General features: G+C 32.9%; 1 protein-coding gene across 1 annotated transcript in view; it reads right to left on the minus strand.

Moving 5' to 3' along the window:
* LRP1B (LDL receptor related protein 1B) overlaps window positions 1-19,173 on the minus strand; it is a gene marked incomplete at both ends in the record, with an annotated part of 936,568 nt that overhangs the window by 208,783 nt on the left and 708,612 nt on the right. Inside the window, 6 exon segments of the mRNA XM_083348746.1 lie at window positions 886-1,060; window positions 3,018-3,245; window positions 5,988-6,119; window positions 8,798-9,042; window positions 11,611-11,775; window positions 16,031-16,235. Of these exon segments, the coding sequence (XP_083204872.1) occupies window positions 886-1,060; window positions 3,018-3,245; window positions 5,988-6,119; window positions 8,798-9,042; window positions 11,611-11,775; window positions 16,031-16,235 (1,150 nt within the window).

A 19,173-nucleotide genomic window follows, 5' to 3' on the forward strand; every position in this document is an offset into this window, starting at 1 on the left:
CTCAATTAGAAATTGTATGGAATTCTTATTGAATATCATTTCTAAATCTAGTAAAAGAACAATCATGAATTAGCATGTATTGGGAATAATCACCAAATCTGCACTACATAAACTAAATAATAAGATGCATTAATGTACAAAACAAATGCATTAAAATATACAGATGTGAAGTTTTAGCTTTAAAATATATTTAAACTTTGAGTTTTCTAACTGGAAATTGGAACAGAATACTTTTAATTAAATTTTTAAGAATGACAATATATGTTGTTTATTTTTTAATGTTATGCTGTATCAAAAATAAACTGCAGTGATAGGAATGCAATTTCTTAGAAGCCAAAGATACTTAGTATTGGTCATATAATAATATCATAATTTTCTTTAGAGGGTTACAAATAGTATCATGGCCTTTTCCAGATTGTGATTAATACTGGAATATCAAAAATATTTTAAATCATGCAATAAAATGTAGTTCTAATACTGATCAGGAAAAAAATTACAACTTGTCCCACACGTGGAGGCAAAATTCCCTAAAAATAAAATAGCTATCCATTCAAACAATTGATACACAGAGGTCTAATTTATTATATCTTTTTTCTTTTGACACACGTATGTAACTTTTTTTCCTAGAAAATGGAGTCTTCATACTAGTACTCCATGGAGATTTGTCTTATAGGAAGATAGAATTCACTAAATTCTCTTTTTATGTATTTATATTTCTTCTATTTATATAGCTGCCCAATTGCCACATGACTCTGGGTGGCTAACACAAGATTATATAACAAAGTGCAAATAGTATTCAACGTGACAAGCAAACATAAATTTATATCTTAAAGAATGCACATTCTTTACTATCCCAAAGCTGTAGTGATAGGAATAATACTTTACCCTTTAGCTGGATAAACAGCAAGAGATTGTGGTTTATCAATTCCATGTATAATTGAAGTTTTTAAAGAGCCATCTAAATGAGCCACATTAATTTGTGTTTCATCAAATTCTGAGCTAATCCAGTATAAATTACGAGATAACCAATCCAGAGCCAGTCCACGAATGCTTTGAATATCTGCAAAATATATATATAAAAAACTATTTGCCCAAACTGTCCTACTAGTTAGTCTTTACTGCTGAAAATATTTTATATGCTGTCTGAACCCCATGTAATTTGATGCCTGCAATACAAATTTTATTTAAATTCATATTGTAGCTTTTATGCTACAATATATAGGACTGAACAAAAGTATTCATAATAAGCATGAAGAGCAAAATGAAGATTGTGAATATTGGGTTGTCCAAAATATCCAAAGAGCACTGAGGTTTAGCATGGCCACTTTAAGACCTTGCCTAGGTTCCATCTTTATGGATATGCATGCACTGACCACATAAGTTACAAGTCTCCTGGTGAAGAAATGCACAACATGCAGATACAACCTGGAAAAGCCCTTGAAACAGACATATATTTCATAGATAATGCACTCTACCCTAGCCCTAACTATACTGAGTAACATATCTGTAATAACTGTAATCTATGGAACATGCATTTTCAAGGAATTATATGACTAGATTTCATATTTCAACAAATGCAAGCTTTAATTTTAATGAACTTAAGTTACACAACTACTTGTTTATTCAGTGCTTTATTCACGCTCATTCAAAATATGGATGGGAAGAGGAGGAAACATTAAACTAAAATCTGTCATTTTAAGGTTAAATAAGAAAAAAAATATATGAGAAAAGTTCATTTCAAATGAAGAGGTCATAACCCTGGTGTAGAGAAAATGGAAAGACAACAGTTTTAGAGTGCTTCTAAAACAGGACATCCCAGAAGACATTCAACAAAGCTTGTCGGAAGACATGCATGTCTGAGGAAAGAGGCAATACTTCAATTGCACTCAGCAGAACTAAGATGGAGATAGCTGTCACCTTAAATAGCATCAATAGTCTTTTTTAAAATAAATAAATAAATAAATCAACGATTACTAATTTTGATGACTACTCTACATGCAGACTACATTATTTTGTACATCAGTTTCTGGAGAACAAAGATTTTAAAAAGTGTTATATTGAATACTGGTACTTTTGTGGTCTTCCTGCAAGATTCTGTGGTACAGATTATATATGCTAAACCAGATTAGGTTTTATGGCTCAAAGTTTCAGTAGATGAAGGGGAATTGGGGTGTATTTAATCAGCAGTTTCTCTTCTCTTTGCCGGTATCAGATTTCCCTGATAGATCAAACAGGAAACATGATCAGATGAGCTAATTCTACTTTATGTAAATTTAAAAGTACAAATTTCCCACCATCTCTTTTTTTACATCCTAATAAATTATAGAGGATCATGTCTGAGGTTTTTTCCCCCCTGCCTATTATTCAGCTAGGGTTCCTCCATGTGATCATTCCTTAGGCAGCACCCCACCCCAAAGGTCATTGTCACATATTATAACATCAGATGGACAGATTTGGATACAACCATATATAATTACTAATTTTCTTTGGGAGACTTCATGATGGCATTCTAACAGAAGATGATCAAATATGAAACAAATTGCTTAAAAATTAAAGGCTTTTGAAAGGCACCTTAGATTTAGAAAATGAGGTTATCAAATTTAACTGAAATATGATTTTGAAAAACTGTATATAGCAAACAGCTTTATTTCTTGGCCATCCGATATCTTGGGATTTCTGAGAGAAAAACAAATATCTAATCAAAATGAAATCTATTTGTAGGTACAAGGGAAAGAAAGTGGCAAAAATGCAGTTTTCAAGCCAAAGAATTTTAATCCAGGATGTATTGTTGTTTATTGCTAAGGAAGCTTAATATACAATAATTCAGGATGTATTGTTAATTATTGCTGAGGAAGCTTAAATATGTAATGCATAACTAAGATAATCTTTTTGTGCAATTAACAATAGCCAGCTTAGCTCAACACATGGCCAGTTAATATGTTAATTAGGGAGGAAAGCTAACTTATGTATTATTTCTTAAATATACATAATAGTGCTTTCTAAAGTACATAATTTACCTCGTGATATGACAGTTTCTAAGCCAGTCCCATTAATAAAGGCGCGTTTTATAGTTTGTGTTTTCACATCAGTCCAGTATAAACGTTCTTCCACTGTATCAAAATCTACAACTGTTACATCATCAATATCAGGAACTGTAAATGCTGTTATATAATTGAAGTATGGATTCTCTATGTCAACACCTCTTATTTCTGAATGCCTTGCATAAAGAAGGAACTTTTTCATTTCTATAAAAAAAAGAAAGATGTGATTTTCTTAGATACAGAGCAATGAAATGCAATTTTATGTATAACAATATATATAATATTTAAGTTAGCATAAAGGTAGTCCTCAACTTATGGCCATTAGTGACTATTTGTAGTTGCAATGACATTGAAAAAAATTAATCTTTTTTCACATTACAACTGTTGCAACATCCCCATGGTCACATGATCAAAATTCAGACACTTGGCAATTGGTTTATATTTATAATGGTTGCAGTGTCCTGAAGTCACGTGATCACCTTTTGCGACCTTCTAACAACCAAAGTCAATGGGAAAGCCAGATTCACTTAACATGTGACTAACATCACAACTGCAGTGATTCACTTAACAACTATGGCAAAAAATTCATAAAATGGGACAAAACTCACTTAACAATTGTCTTGCTTAACAACAGAAATTTTGGGCTCAATTATGCTCATAAGTCAAAGACTATCTGTATTAAAATACAATATGCAAGTGTGTAACTTATTTGGTACTATTATATGTGAACAAAACTTGTAGAATAGAACAAAATAATAGGATATTATCTTACTATAAATAAAATTCAGCTATTTTGCTGGTATTAAATAAATAAATTAAAATATACTGATTGAAACAAAATGTTATTCAGATATGTGAAAGCTGATCTTGATTGATTCAACTGAGTTTTTTTAATCTCTCCAATGAATCCTGCATTCCCCTTCCCCAAAAAAGTTTTTTTTAGCAAAATTAACAAGACGAAAGAGAGTTATTCAACAATGTAGTGAAATGCTGAGATTTGTAGTAGATCCCAAGCGTCATTTCCCAAACTGCCTCTGGCTCTTCACTTGTAGTTTTTGTTGCTATAATTGATCTTTGTGGGGAGCTCTTTACCTGGCCCTCACCCTATGATCTTCTTGTGTGTATGTGATGGAGAGAATTTTCTTCCTCCTTCAAAAAAAAGACAAATCTCCTCACCTTTATATTGAAAGGGTGTACAGAAATAACTAGAAAATTTCTACCCTAATATACATACATGCATACATACATACATTTCTCATATGAAAGTAGTATATGAAATGTTCCTATTGCTTCTGTTAGATGCTCCTTGTACTGGATGCAATGGGATCTTCCAAATATAGTTCCCCAGCCCTATAAAATCCATGGCCTTGCTCTAAAAGGATGGAGAAAAGCTACCTTGAGGAGTCGCTTTGGTGTGGTGCGTTTTGAAACAAGAATGTTTTGGTGGGTTTTTGGTTTTTTTTTACATTTGACCTTTATTGTTTACACCAATGACATCAAATCCAAATAAAAATGAGGGCCACTGAACTAGATTCCTGCAGGCTGCCTGTTGACTTAGAAAATCAAATGTGTTTTTACATTTCTTAATCAAATTAAAATCAGATAGGAACCAGATATAATTAATGTATCGAGTCATTTTATGTTTTCTTCTGAGCTACTACCAAATTATCATCATCCTTACCTCCTACTCCCACTTATCACCTCCCTATGATATTCCCTCTAATTCCTGGTCTCATGTATGGAAAAAAAATGTTTTGTATAGTTTTTCTCAAACGAAGTATAAATTTGTGCTCCAAGTACAAGAATATAAGAAAATTGCAAATGGATGTTTTTGCTTTGATAGACATGTTAAAATATTTACATATTTCTTAACTAAAGTATTGAAACTTAATAGTAGAATTAATTATATGTCACATATATGTTTGAAAGTTGTGCCTTCAGGTTATTTTGGACTCCTGGGAAAAGTTCCTGAACTTTTCTTGGCAGCATTTTTCAGAAATGACTGAATAAGGAATAAGAGAGTTGGCTGCTGCAAGGTCACTCAGCTGACTTAGTTTGCGGGTTTCATGTTTTGTACAATAGTTATGTATAATTTAATGTACTCTGAATTGTGTGGACTATTGCTTTACTTTATCAGTCCTTATAGTAATTAAATATATGTTCTTTTTTTAAAAAAAGGAAAAAGAAACACAAGCTAAAGTATAAAAGAGAAACTATATGGAACATGGAAAAATGTAACTATAATTTTCTGGTGAAAATAATCAACAACGAGAAAGTAAGGATAGTGTTCTGCTACAAAAACAAATACAAGAGAATATGTATAATGAGCTCCTATCTCCAAGATGAGTGGAAACATTTTGTGGAAAGTTGTCTATTCTGAAGTTGGAAATTTTATATAAAAGGATCAATACTGCTTTTATCCAATTGTTTATATCTCAAAGAAAATAATATATTTGTTAATATATCATGTTGCCCTGGTATATCTTGATAATGAAGCATTATAGCAGTTTTATTTTATTTTTCTCCCCAAACACTAAATACATGAGAATTAATTCACATTTCTGCCTTTATTATAGTTTTAAAGAATTGTTTTAGTATCTTCTGCATTATAAGACTCCTAGAATGATACTGAGTTCAAAAGAAGAAAGGTAGAGATTAAATTAATAGGAAGCTTTTCATTATATAGTTTACTTGCATCATCATTTGATATTTTCCCATTTAGAAATTTCCCTCTTTTGGGAAGTTAACCTCTATGAACCACACTATATTCACAGTAAAAAGGGGGGAAAACCCCAGATAATAAATCTTCACAAGCTAAATACATTCAAGCAATCCATTCATTAACACGAAGCAAGATTCTACCATCAAGATTATCAGTAAATGGCACTACAGACTCTGTTCTTGTTTTTAAGCAAAAGTTAGGAAAATAAACTGTATGAAACTTACCATAACATGCCTTTTTGTCTTCAGCCAGTTTCATTAGATGAGGACATGCACAAGCAGCACTCCTGTTATGATTTATCAGGCACATATGAGAGCAAGGACCTCTGCCACTGTTAGCAGCACAAGGATTAGGAGCTAGAATTAAAAATGTAATGCTGAGATTTGTTTATAATATAAATTTCCTTATATTCACATATTGTCTGGTTTCCTATTCTGCAGGATTTCATATTAATTAACTGATCATAATAATGTAATTGGAGAGGGGGGGAAAGGGAACAAAGACATATAAGTTGCAGAGAAGTGACATTTATTAGCATTCAGTTGTTATCATCCAATGATCATCCCAAAGGAAGAGAAGCTGAGTTGGATCTTGCCCATGTAAACATATAATTCATTACTCTTTAACATAAAAGGGATAGATATTTCTGCTTCTTTTGCAGGCTGGAAAATAATTTCTAGAGGAGGAAAGCAGAGAACAAAATTTGTTTTACCATAAAAAAAAAGCTCAGAAGTAAATATATTTTCAATTTTATTTTTGTTTGTTCATGTCAGCCTAAAGGCTTTCTTCATTTTCTTCTTCAGATGACTTAAGTACTCCTTGCTCCTGATGCATTTCTGGGTTCTTTGGGCTATTAGTACATTCTCAGAAGGGAAGAAATTCTATTGGAAGGGTTTGAATGGAATCTTTTCTATTTATTCAATCCATATAGATGATCATCTAGCTGGGAAGTCTGGTATTACGAGATCCAATCAGCTGGATTTTTGAACTGAATTCCATTGGCAAAGAAATCATACTTTTTTTTTCTCTATCCAGGATTGTGCTTAAGTGTTTGCTCAGCAATGGGTTGATGGATTTGGTAATGGCAGAAATGTTCCCAGTGGCTATTGATACCATTACGTGTTTTCTGTTTCTTGACATGTTCAACAAAGTTCTTATTACTAGACTTCTGATGAGTATTCATGTCAAACAAGGTGTTTCTGAAGGAGACAGGACAGCAAAGCAGTCAGGAGAATTCTGGCTGATGAGGTCTCTCCAGAAAAGAAGAGATCATGAGATTTGCTCACTTGTATTCTGAACAGCTGCTTCTCATGAGTAGACTGCAGAAACTGAGGTTTTTATGATCAGCTATGAATTAAATGTCAGGGAATTGAGGGGTTTTGTTCAAGCTCACAACCATAATGTAAGCTATATGAACAAACCTCTCTTTTTTCTCATTTCTTAATCATTTTCAAGGATTGCCTTTTGACTGTTATTCAGCTATTAGGAATATTTGAACTGACATATTTTATAGTGTCAGGTGAGTTTCCTTAAGTTTTTAGCAAAAGAAGCTTTAAATGCAAGTTTAAGGACTTTTTACATAGCTTTTTTAATGTCTAGCAATGAAAGCCCACTGCAATTGCTAAGATTAAAATAAATGCAATAAAGAGACTTACATTTAAGTTGTTCTGTACTTTACTGCTGACATAGCATAATGGAGGATACTTAAGTGCATGTATCTATAATGTGATTTATGTTTTTACTGGGTTATTTGTAGGATTTATAGAATAATGATTGCAAACTTATTTTCATAAAAAGATGAAAACAAATGCAGTTATAATACAGATATATGATAAATTTGGTTCCTTGTGAAAAGATTTCTCTAAAAATAAATATTGATTTTTCTTATTGTTTTCAAAGTATTACAAAGCTTAGATGGAATTAACTATTTATTACACTGATATAAATCTAATCTATTTGACATCAAGACTAATTGAATTTTAGTTCAGTAGATACACCGTATTTGACCAGAGACATATACTGGACATTACTAACAAGTGCAGTTTTAGATTCCTGAAAATAAAATATTGAGGTCAATAGTTTTTTTTTCTTTTGCAGTTCAGAGCTTTCTTCTTTAATTTTTAACCCATATTGCCATTCTATTTTTCTTTTTTTGTTATAGCTGAAAAAACACAAAACATGGAAGTTTCACAAAGAGGATTTCTGAAGCATACTGTTATTATTCAATATAGCGTCTACTTTCACAGTGTTGAATGAATGCATAATATCACTGTATAGAGCAGATAAAAATGAGTAATCTTAATGAAGAAAAGTGTGATTTCTACTAATGTCCCATGAAGCCCTAAATACACAGCTGCAGATAATGCTACAGTAATTCAGTGAAAATGTTAAGGTATAACTTTGGAGGGCTGCAACTATATTACTTAAAGCAGCAGTGGAGTGAAAAAAGGAGAAATTTCTTTGTAATTTCCCCTATTAGAACCCTCGAAAGTCAAATAATATTTTTCAACAACCCTAGATCAATCTCCCCATGAAACAGTGCTGGTGAGGGAGCAGCTGTTAATAGTCAATCTGACTACAATACTTATTAAAAATAATCTCACAGAATGGTTCCAAAATTGGTGCAGCGTGTGATATATAAATACAATATTTATTATTATCTTGTCCCAAAATTAAAGTATCCCCTTAACAACTAATGGCTAGTAACTTTTTCCCAGAAGCGTATACAAAAGGCAATTAGTTTTATGCTTTCTTTAGGAATCTTAATATGTAACTTAGGGAATCAATGTTCAAAAATTGTCATTTTATCTGCATAAGCACCATAGGAAATATAAACTGGCATTCAGATAAATATTTATTGACAAATACAAAATGTCAAATTTCTCAGTTGCGTGAACACACACACGCACAGAGAAAAGTCTTTCACATAGACATATATAAATTTCCCATTTACTGTATATTTGCTACTTAACAGAGAGGTTGAATATGAATATAAAGGCTGCAATTAACATTTTTATTAAAATTATTACTTTACCTTGGGGCTGACGACTTGGATGATAAATTTGAAGATCAAAAGGTTGTGCACTAGTTTTTTGTATCACACTAACGTTTTGGCCTGTCCATTTATTTGCTTTAGATAATGTGTTTGTCCTCCAGTCTGTCCAATATACTTCACTCCCAAACAGGGAGACAGCAAAAGGGTGAGAAAGATATTCATGACCTCGTATAATTTCAATCATGCCAGTCCCATCATACAATGCTGAATAAATAGCATCTGACCTGAAAAACAGTTGAAACGCTCTTTATTGAAATTGTGCAAAATACAGCTATGATCCACTTCTTGGAAAATTAAACAAATAAATGAAAAAAGTAACTTTATATTGTTCCCCAAAAGATTGCTTAACTGTATCATTCTCACAATATACTAGAAAAGTGATAAGCAAATGTTTATCACTCAATTAATTTATTTTTAACAATTAGAAAACTCTATAGCCATTTTTTACACCATAAACTTTTAGACTGAATGTATTCAGTGAATATCCCACCTTTTAAAATCAGGTAGCAGATCAGGATATTTTACCATGAATCAATGTGCTATTATACACTTGGTTGAAAAAACTCTAAATTCCCAAAGGTAGCCTTTATGTTGCCTTTCTTGATTTAAAGCCAGTCTTAGACTCAATTTATACAGAGGAAAATATAATGGATATTATCCATTGATCATTACTTTCTCAGATTGGCAATTATATTCATCAAAATATTACAGTGCAGATTACAGGCAATTGTAATGATAATGTAACCATCTCCCCGTCTGCAGAGGAATCAAATAAGGTGATATTATTGCTGTTTTATTGTTCAACTTCTATATAAGTGATGTTGTAGCTCTTTCTAAATTAGATTTTCACCCTCCAGTACTTGCCCAACATGTTGTTTTAAGTGGGCCTTCAAAGATGTCTATCTCCATTAGTGTCCTATTGTTCTGGGGAAATTCTTGAAAATTACTCAAAAATCTAAGCTCTTTAATTCTCCTATAATCCTTCTATAAACCTCCTATAAAGTGGAAATTGAACAATAGACTAACTGATCAGATTAAGAATGTCAAATACCTAGGCATCCACTCCCAATCCCCTATCCACTGGAATAATCAACTGTTTTTCCCAGTCTGAAATTATCCTAGTAGTCAAGGCAATAATTACATTCCTGCAGCAATAAAATTATATAAAGCAAAGGTTTTGGGTTATTGGTATTTAGTGCACAACTTTGTGTTTATAAGGATGCCCCTATTTTAGAAGCTGAAAGCCATACTTCATGTCCCTTGCTTAGTTTCAAATGTCCTTGTTCGGTTGGAACTTGGTTGCACTTGCCTTGGGGTCCACCTGTCAGATTTTGGCTGAAACAAACCTTTTGAGGTAAGCCTCTGGTTCACCTTATCCTACTGGATAGGTTTCCTTCTTCCCTGAGGAGGCAAATTGATTCTGATCTGGCATATTATGTACTCTCATTCCTGGCAATATTGTCAGTTGCTCAGATAAAACTTTAATCAAACATAGGATTTGGGATTTAGACCCATAAAATGAGAGGGCTAAAATCATTCACCCTGATTTGATTATGGCAGAATTGCAGACGCTTCATGGACATTTCCTAGCCACCTTTATAACATCCTCCATATTCTGCCTGGGGGATTCTTTTTCCTTGGCCTGAATTGGCATATAAGCAGTGGTGGGATTCAGCCAGTTTACACCACTTCAGCAGAACCGGTAGCTAATTGTTTGTTGCCCAGGCCCACAATGGACTTCCAGAAGTGGCATCCACACAGAAAACCAGTTGTTCACATATTTGAATCCCACCACTGCATATAAGCCAGTAATCCATGTATTGTTACATTGCCAATTGTACTATCAATGATGTCTGGCACACATAAATATAATTGTCAGAAATTTTAGTTAACTTTCTGATCAACTAAGTACAATCTTTCTGCTGTAAGATAAATGTGGACAACTACTGTAAAGGCTGCTATGTTTCCAGCAACAGCTTTGATTAGCAGAAGATGATATTTCTTCTCATTATTAATTGCTTCAGGCTCATTCTTTTTTCTTTTTAAATTAAATTTTGTGATGGTGTTCAATTTTGCTCTTGTATTTATACTCTGAAACTATAAAATGATTTGAACTTGAATTTGACTTAATATCCAAAGCCTGACCAAGCTTTTTATAACTTAATCATTTGCTATCATTGTATAATTTTTTTTATTCAGAATCAATTTATTATTTTTCTTGCTTTTAACATTTAAATCCCATTTAACTGAATTGTCAACCATAATATTTTTTGAATGGTATGGTGTTGATATTTTAAATAAATAAAAACAGAAAATATAACCAAATCTAGAACCATTGTTTGTGTATTTCAATTGTTCCTTAATATCCAACTTTTTTCACCACCTTCCATGGCAATCAACAGCTCTTGTTCCTTTTTAAAAATCAATATCGTCCTTCTCATTTTTTATGGAAATAAAATTTTGGATCAATCTTTTACAGAATATCAGATATGATTGTTCTGGTTATTTTATGTGGTTATATTTTTCTAATACTTTCCTATATCATTTTTCAGATTTATTTAAATTCTATGTAAAGTATGCATGCATATTCATGTATACTTCCCTAAATATAAGCATCTTGGTTGTTCAAAGATCTTCAATACAATTGTTTAAGAAGCTTATATAAGTTCCTAACTTACATGTTGTTGTAGCAATTACAATTTTAGACATTAAAATAGGAATCAAACAATATTTTCTACCCTTTGTAATGTATTCCAAAAGTACATTATAAGAGACATATTAATATATTTTACCTAGCATCTGTCCAAACTATCCGTTTTTCAAAATGATCAACTGTAAGACCATTAGGCCATGCCCCACTATCCATATCTTTATATATGATCTTTCTTCCTGCTCCACTCATGGAAGCAGATTCAATGCGAGGAAAATTAGCATCCCAGTCAGTCCAAAACAGAATTCTGAATGATATAAAAAAAGAAAACAAAACATATTAATGGAAGCAAATAAAATAATCAATATTTTAGCAAAAAGGATCATTATTAGCTACCAATCACTATTAGCCCATATTTTTTTTCTCAAGACAGTCATACTATATAAATATTTTGAAGTGAGTGAGTGAGTGAATGATAGGATCTACTGTATATCTCACACATATGTTTTCTACCATTGGAAAAATGGCAATTTTGCTAACAAATGTATTTCCATAATTTCTGGTGTAGTGAAACTATACTGATTGCAAATATAACTTTACACACTCATTTAGTTTAAAAATAATTTTTAAAAATTAAAAAAAATATTTTTAAGTTGCAAGAATAAAGTTAATATGAATGTAATACAATTATAGCACTATTATGGAGAGACTAATTGATTTTAGATTTAGATTTAGAGGTTTCCTTATTTTCTATGTATGGTATAAATTGGTCTATTCCAACAATTCTTAAATATTTTGAGGGATTTTCTACAATTAGAATTTATTATAATTGATTTATGAAATTATCAGAGCATTTTTGAAGATTATTCCTCTGCTGAAACACAAAATAATGCCTTCTTAGTGAGGAAATTTAGTTAAGCACCATAAACTAAATAATATACGAGGGGGGAAAAAACCCTCAGTCTGAATCTAAATACACGTCAACGTTCCTGTTAGAACTGCTCTGTAGAAAGGAAGAAATCCTTTTTCTCTGCCTCTATTACATTACCCCAAAGTCATCCAATACAGTTATTTCAGGTGACATACTGGGTATTACATCTTCTTCTGTAGTGTAGTTAAAAGGAACTATCTGAAAATTGTTGATAACATCAGTTGCATGTACTTCGGCTTGAAGTTTAGGTTAAAAAGTAATTTTAGTGAATGCTTACTCAAGCCATGTCCCTAGTGCCAATCAATGAATTTCAGTTTGTTTTGCCGTGTAGAAGTGAGGCTAATCACTTGCATTTTATACTCACTCACTCCTGGCTCAGAAAAGCTGTTAGAGAAATGCTGATGGCTTGGCTGCTGAAAAATATAAATTCCTACAAGAAAAATGCCCATGATCTATCTTTTCCAAAGGATGTTCTGTTAAGATTTTAATTGGTATTTAAAAACACTATCTTTAGTAATAATTAGCTATTCCAGGATTTTAATTGCCCCCAACAGAAATACGATTGTCTACACACTTTTCCATCTCATTTATTTATTTTTTGTGAGTGAAATAGCTGTTGTTGTTTATTTCTGCCATGTAGAATGCATTTCATAATGGTATTTCTACTATACACAATAACTAGTCCAGTGCAAAATTTAGAGAGGCTGCCAAATGATCCAGTAGCTTGTACTTCTCTAAAATTTGTTCCAAAGCTTTGTATTGCTATGCTCCTATATGTGTCCAGTTTAATGAATTCAGGGGGGAAAATGCAATGCTGAAGCTCCTGATCCCTATTGGAGGGAGCTATTAGAACACAATAGAATAGAATAACAGAGTTGCAAGGTCTTCTATTCAACCCCCTGCTTGGACAGAAAACCCTATAACATTTCAGACAAATGGCTGTCCAATCTCTTCTTAAAAACTTCCAATGTTGGAACATTCACAACTTTTGGAGGTAGGTTGTTACACTGGTTAATTGTTCTAATTGTCAAGAAATTTCTCCTTAGTTCTAGGTTGCTTCTCTCCTTGATTAGTTTCCATCTGTTGCTTCTTGCCCTGCCCTTAGGTGCTTTGGAGAATAGCTTGACTCCCTCTTCTTTGTGGCATCCCCTGAGATATTGGAACACTGCTATTATGTCACCCCTGGTCCTTCTTTTCATTAAACTAGACCTATCCAATTCCAGCAACCGTTCTTTATATGTTTTAGACTCCATCTTGTTTACCAAATACCCAAATACCTACGATTAGCTCTTATTGCATTGTTTATCTGTTCTGAAAGGGGAAATACTACTTGTTGACTTCACAGTACTACTTCAAAGATGTTTCAGCACACAACTTCAGATGTTTTAGCACACAACTAATTCAATTCAGCATAGCTCCCTGCTGATAGCAATTTAAAATTCAGTTTGAATTTAATTTGGACTCTTGAACATTCTTGCAACAGGTCTGATTATACACAATGGCCCAGCTCAGGGGTAGGCAACCTCGGCTCTTTTATGACTCATGGACTTCAACTCCCAGAACTAAGGAGAAATTTCTTGACAATTAGAACAATTAACCAGAGTTGAAGTCCACGAGTCATAAAAGAGCCAAGGTTGCCTACCCCTGGCCCAGGTGAAGGCAATAAGGTGAAAGTGAGGTTTTTGCTTTTCTTCAGCAGTAGTATGTAAAAGTTAAAACTGCTTTACACATAGTGATGAAATGAATAAAAATGTTAACAATTTCTCTCGTGTGTTTATGTATGTAAGGAAATATTGGCTGTGCTAGAATCATCTCAACACATCTTTAACATTGGTAACCATCTTCATCCTGTTTCTGGTACATTTATTTCAAAAGTATCACCCCTACTCCCTCTTTTATTTCTGATGCGACTGTAACCTACAACCATAATTACAGCTTTCACACAAGTCTCCGGTTACACAATTTTCATAACTCTCCATAAATTTTTCAATGCGGATGGACTGACAACTTGGCAGCTCAATAGCTTTTAGCGATGACAGACAAATATTTAAAACATGCCTACACAAAAGCATTTAATATGCAGTGAAAATGTGGATGGGCTGCTAACAGTTTATTTCTTTTTTGCATGGACAGTGTGTATGTATGAAAAATTATTTGTTCTTCTAGCAACTTGGGACAAAACAATGATTGAATTATTTTCCTTGCATTCTTTGAAGGATAGCACTGATTGGCTTGCAGTATTTTCACAGTGTTGCATATTGTGAATTCTGCAGGGGTGAAGGTGATTGCGTGAATGGTTCAATATGGTTTAGAGGTCCTGGAGAATACAAATAGTCCCAAGTACTCTGAACATTTTGAGGTTTGTCTTCAGGGATCACTATTCAGCATTCTAGTCTTTGCCATTCATTAGGCTCTGAACAGCTACTGTAAATATGCTATTTACCATTTAGGCCAGGGATGTTAAACTCACAACATCACATGATGTGTCGTGATGTATCATGACTTTTTGGCCATCAACAGCAATGGGGTTGGCATGGTTTTGTTATGATGAATCTGGCCCACAGGCTGACAGTTTGACACCCCTGATTTAGGCAAAGCTGCTATGAGGTATTATTCCATTTAGCTGCTGGCTCTCATTATACCTCAATAATACTCAGCTACATGTATCTTTTTCAGCTGATGCCAGAATCAGTGTAATATTTTAACTGTTCCCTACAGTAGAGGTCCACAACTTTTTGGGCACCAGGGACCAGTTCCATGGAGAAAGGTTTTTCCATGTACCAGAGGGTATGTGGTTTTGTGTGCTACCTGCATGTCGTGGATGAGACTTTGCTTGTTTGTGTGGACTGGTTGCTGGCATGCTGCAGTCCAGTACTGATCCACTGATCCACAGACCGGGGATTCAGGACCCCTGCCCTATAGTAAAACCTCAGTGTGAAGTAGAACAGGCTTAATCCAGAAGAGATAGGTATTTCAAAGGAAAATGGAAAAATGTTCTATAGGCAAAGGAGTTTCACAAGATTAAATGATGGAAATATATATGTTGGTTTGCCAGTCCCAGGTAGAGACACTTTTTTGTTGAGGCACCTATGAATATCATTTCTCCAGAGATCAGATTGATCCCATGCCCATCCAAGTAATTAGTGTTTTAATCTTTAGTTTTACTCAGTTTTTTTAGTTTTTTAAGTTTTATTCAGTGTTTTAGTCTTTAGTTTTAAAATGTAAATGTACCTTTGAATTATATAGTAAAAATGCAATTTATCACAACATAAAAGTATTATGAATTTATTAAGGTTGGGAACTACAAAAAAGAAAAAAAAAACCTACAGTGTGGGAAATGTACAGCCTCAGATTTAAAGTCATTAAAATGTATGTTTGATTACTATTAATAAATAATAACAATAAGTAATAAATAAGTAATAAAAAGACTGACCACAGATATTTTCTGTGGTCAAGGTTTAAATATATGTTTAAAAATTGCATGATTTTCTTTAAAATAAGTTGTGGTTGTTTCCCCCTTTTTGCTGCTTTTACTTTTTTTTCTTTTTTTTAATTAAAGCAATGCAATATTAAGAAATAATTCTGCATGCTTTTTTTTAAAAAAATGTAAGATACCATAAATAATAATTACCCATATCTGGGATCCAAAGCAATAGCTCTAGGATGTTCCATTGCACCTGCGATTAGGGTTGTCCTCAGTGTACCATCTAATTTAGCTACTTCAATTTGATCCAGATTGCTGTCTATCCAATATATATTTTCAGCAATCCAGTCCACAGTAAGACCTTCTGGAGTAGCTAAACCATGTTGGACCACAATTTCAACAGAGCTTACACCTGTGAAAATATTAGAATAAATCTTGAATTTTAGAAATTTATACAAAAAACAAAAAATGATGTACTTCTTAAAAAACAAAGCACGCACTCCCTGGTCATTTGTGGTTCCATTTTCCATAGATTTACATATTTGCAATTGCCAAAAATATAGCAGATCTTGGTATACTGACAGAAGACAATATTTGTAGCTCAGGGTTGAACTATGGAATCCATGGTGCTCTCTGAGCTTGTTTTCTTTCAGACTTTTCATTACCAAACTAAGTAACATGATCAGAAGTTGAGGGCTTTCAGATAGTTCTTTATTTTTATTTGCTATTTTACACATGCACAAAATGGCATACAGGCTTTTGGACACGTATATAGTAGGTTTGTTTTTTTACATACAGTTTCATTATATATGGTCAAGAGGTAACGATATAACCCTTCTGAATAACATAAATATTTTAATATAAATATATTATAAAACAAAAGTTTTGTTTCAATTATAATACTAAACACTTTAATAATTATAACAAAGGTGATAAACGTAATAATTTCAAAACTATGATCATAGTAATTTAAAACTGTAAGGTAGCTCTCATATAAATTTTGAAATGAATTTGAATTCTGAGATATCTAATGTGAAACATGATCATCATCATTAATATTTCAATTGTTAATACTATATTATTCATTAAAAGTATTTCTATCTCACTTTTAAGCCAGAAGTCTCTAAAGGCAACTAGATTCAGTAGAATTTGCTATTTTATCTTTTTAAATAACATATATTTTTGGAATGCTTCACAAAAGGATAGCACTATGCTAAATGAGTTGTTTCTAATCCATCAGGGCTGAGATAATTAGTCACAATTCTGCAAACTATGCATACAGAACATGGTATGAAAATTGATCCACTATCATTTTTCCTCTTCTGCTGACTGAGTTTATGCATACTTCACTGATATTTTAAACACTACAGGTAATCTTCGCTTACTGACATTAATGGGACTGGCAAATCCATTGCTAAGTGGCATGGTTGAAAAGTGAAACATCACATGATTCAACCTGACATGTCAATTCCAGCTGCAGTTGTTAAGCATGAGATCATGTGGCTGCCACTTCTTGCCACTGATTTTGCTTGTCAGGAGTTGGCTGTGAAGGTCACAAATGGGATGTTGCAACTGTCATAAATGTATGCTGGTTACCAATCATCTGAAACATGATAATATGGTCATGGGGACATGTGACAGCTGCAAATTTGAGAATCAGTCATAAATCTTCTATTTCAGTGCCAACATAACTTCCAAGGGTTCCCGAATGAGCAGTCAGTAAGCAAGGACTATCTGTATTTGATGACTTAACAAGGTCATCTACCGGTACTTGCAGAGAAGTCCTCCAACAACTTACCTTTAAGAATTGGCAGACTACTTTTCTCTAAGCTTATGGTCTGCAGGTTATTGCTAGTAAACCAGGAGTGGAGACAGTATAGGACAAGCATGTCAAACTGCTGGCCCGCGGGCTGGATGCATCATGTCAAAACCGCGCCCATCCCATTGCCAGCAATGGGGAAAAAGTTGTGATACGTCACAAGACATCATGTGACATCGCCAGTTTGACATGCTTGGTATAGGGGCTTGATAGGGGAGGTTATATGAGAACTTTGGGGAAAACATTTCATAGCATTTTATCTATGCAAGCAGGGTGCAGGATTTGGCCTTTGTATATAAAAAAAGAATATTCAAAATAATTTTTACAAATTATTTTATAAGTGCACCAAAATTTCAAGAAAAAGAAGAAATACTTGCTCCAAAACTGCTATATGCTCATTTAATTTCTGCAATTTCCATGGTTAGTATAACAATGTATTAAAGACTAATAAAACAATTCTGAGGGCATTTTCAGAAATAAAGATGTATTGTGAATATTTTGAGAAACATAAAAGAAAAATAAGCCTTTGGCTTGAAATGGAATATGATGTATGAAATACACAGCATCTGAAATGAACTTTGTTGGATCCATCTGAGAAGGACATTATGGCTATAATTCTGCCACACAATTGCTTTCCAACATCTTGATGTTTCTAAACATGGAGATTCAACTTAACTCAGAAGTAACATATATCTTCTATTACAAACCTTTATTGGTGTTTTGCATTTATCTCCTATGCATTTCATCTTTCTGAATTCAAGTCTTATTGTAAGAATTAAAAAATAAAACTATAGAATATATCCTTTACATGTTTCCTGTTTAATGTTTGTTAGAAGGAATAAGGGAAGCACAGCAGGGTAAAACTCTCCTCAATGGTCTGAGATGAAGCAACTGAGGGAGCTCAATGATCAGCCAACACTTTATACATTTTGAGGAGGGAAGGGATAAAGCTTTAAGAGAAAGCATTTGGGTACAGTTTTTCTGGAACTTTTTTCATGTAATAGCACGGGGGAAAAATCACAATACAGGATTACAGAAATGAAAACGCACAAAAAACTTCTTTTTAAGGCTCAAAATTTTTATCTAGGTATCAATTGGCTTTTCAAAAAGTAATAGGCAATTTTACAACAAAGTATGAGAAATAAAAGGGAATTGCATTGTTTCCATTTCTGATATACCTAGCTTTTTAATATAAAACTATACAAAAAAGAAGCACTTAAAGAAATAACGTATGTCTGAAACATGCTGGGCTTGATAATAAATATTCTAATAGAAGTTCCTCTTTTTTCTTTTCTTTCTGTTTGCATATTTCTTATGTGAAAATATAATAATTCAAAGAAAATATAAATAGAATAGTAGAGATATAAATATCAACTGAATAGACAGCAAATAATATTATCATTTTAACTCCTGGTTAATAGGTGTTTTGTGATTATCCATAATTAGCAAAGTAGCAATTTTTGAATATACAAATTAACCCATAGTAGTCATTTTGGGTGCATGACCACAGCACACTCAAAATTATAAATCT

The sequence above is a fragment of the Vipera ursinii genome (genome assembly GCF_947247035.1).
Source record: "Vipera ursinii genome assembly, chromosome: 1".
Classification (NCBI taxonomy): Eukaryota; Metazoa; Chordata; class Lepidosauria; order Squamata; family Viperidae; genus Vipera; species Vipera ursinii.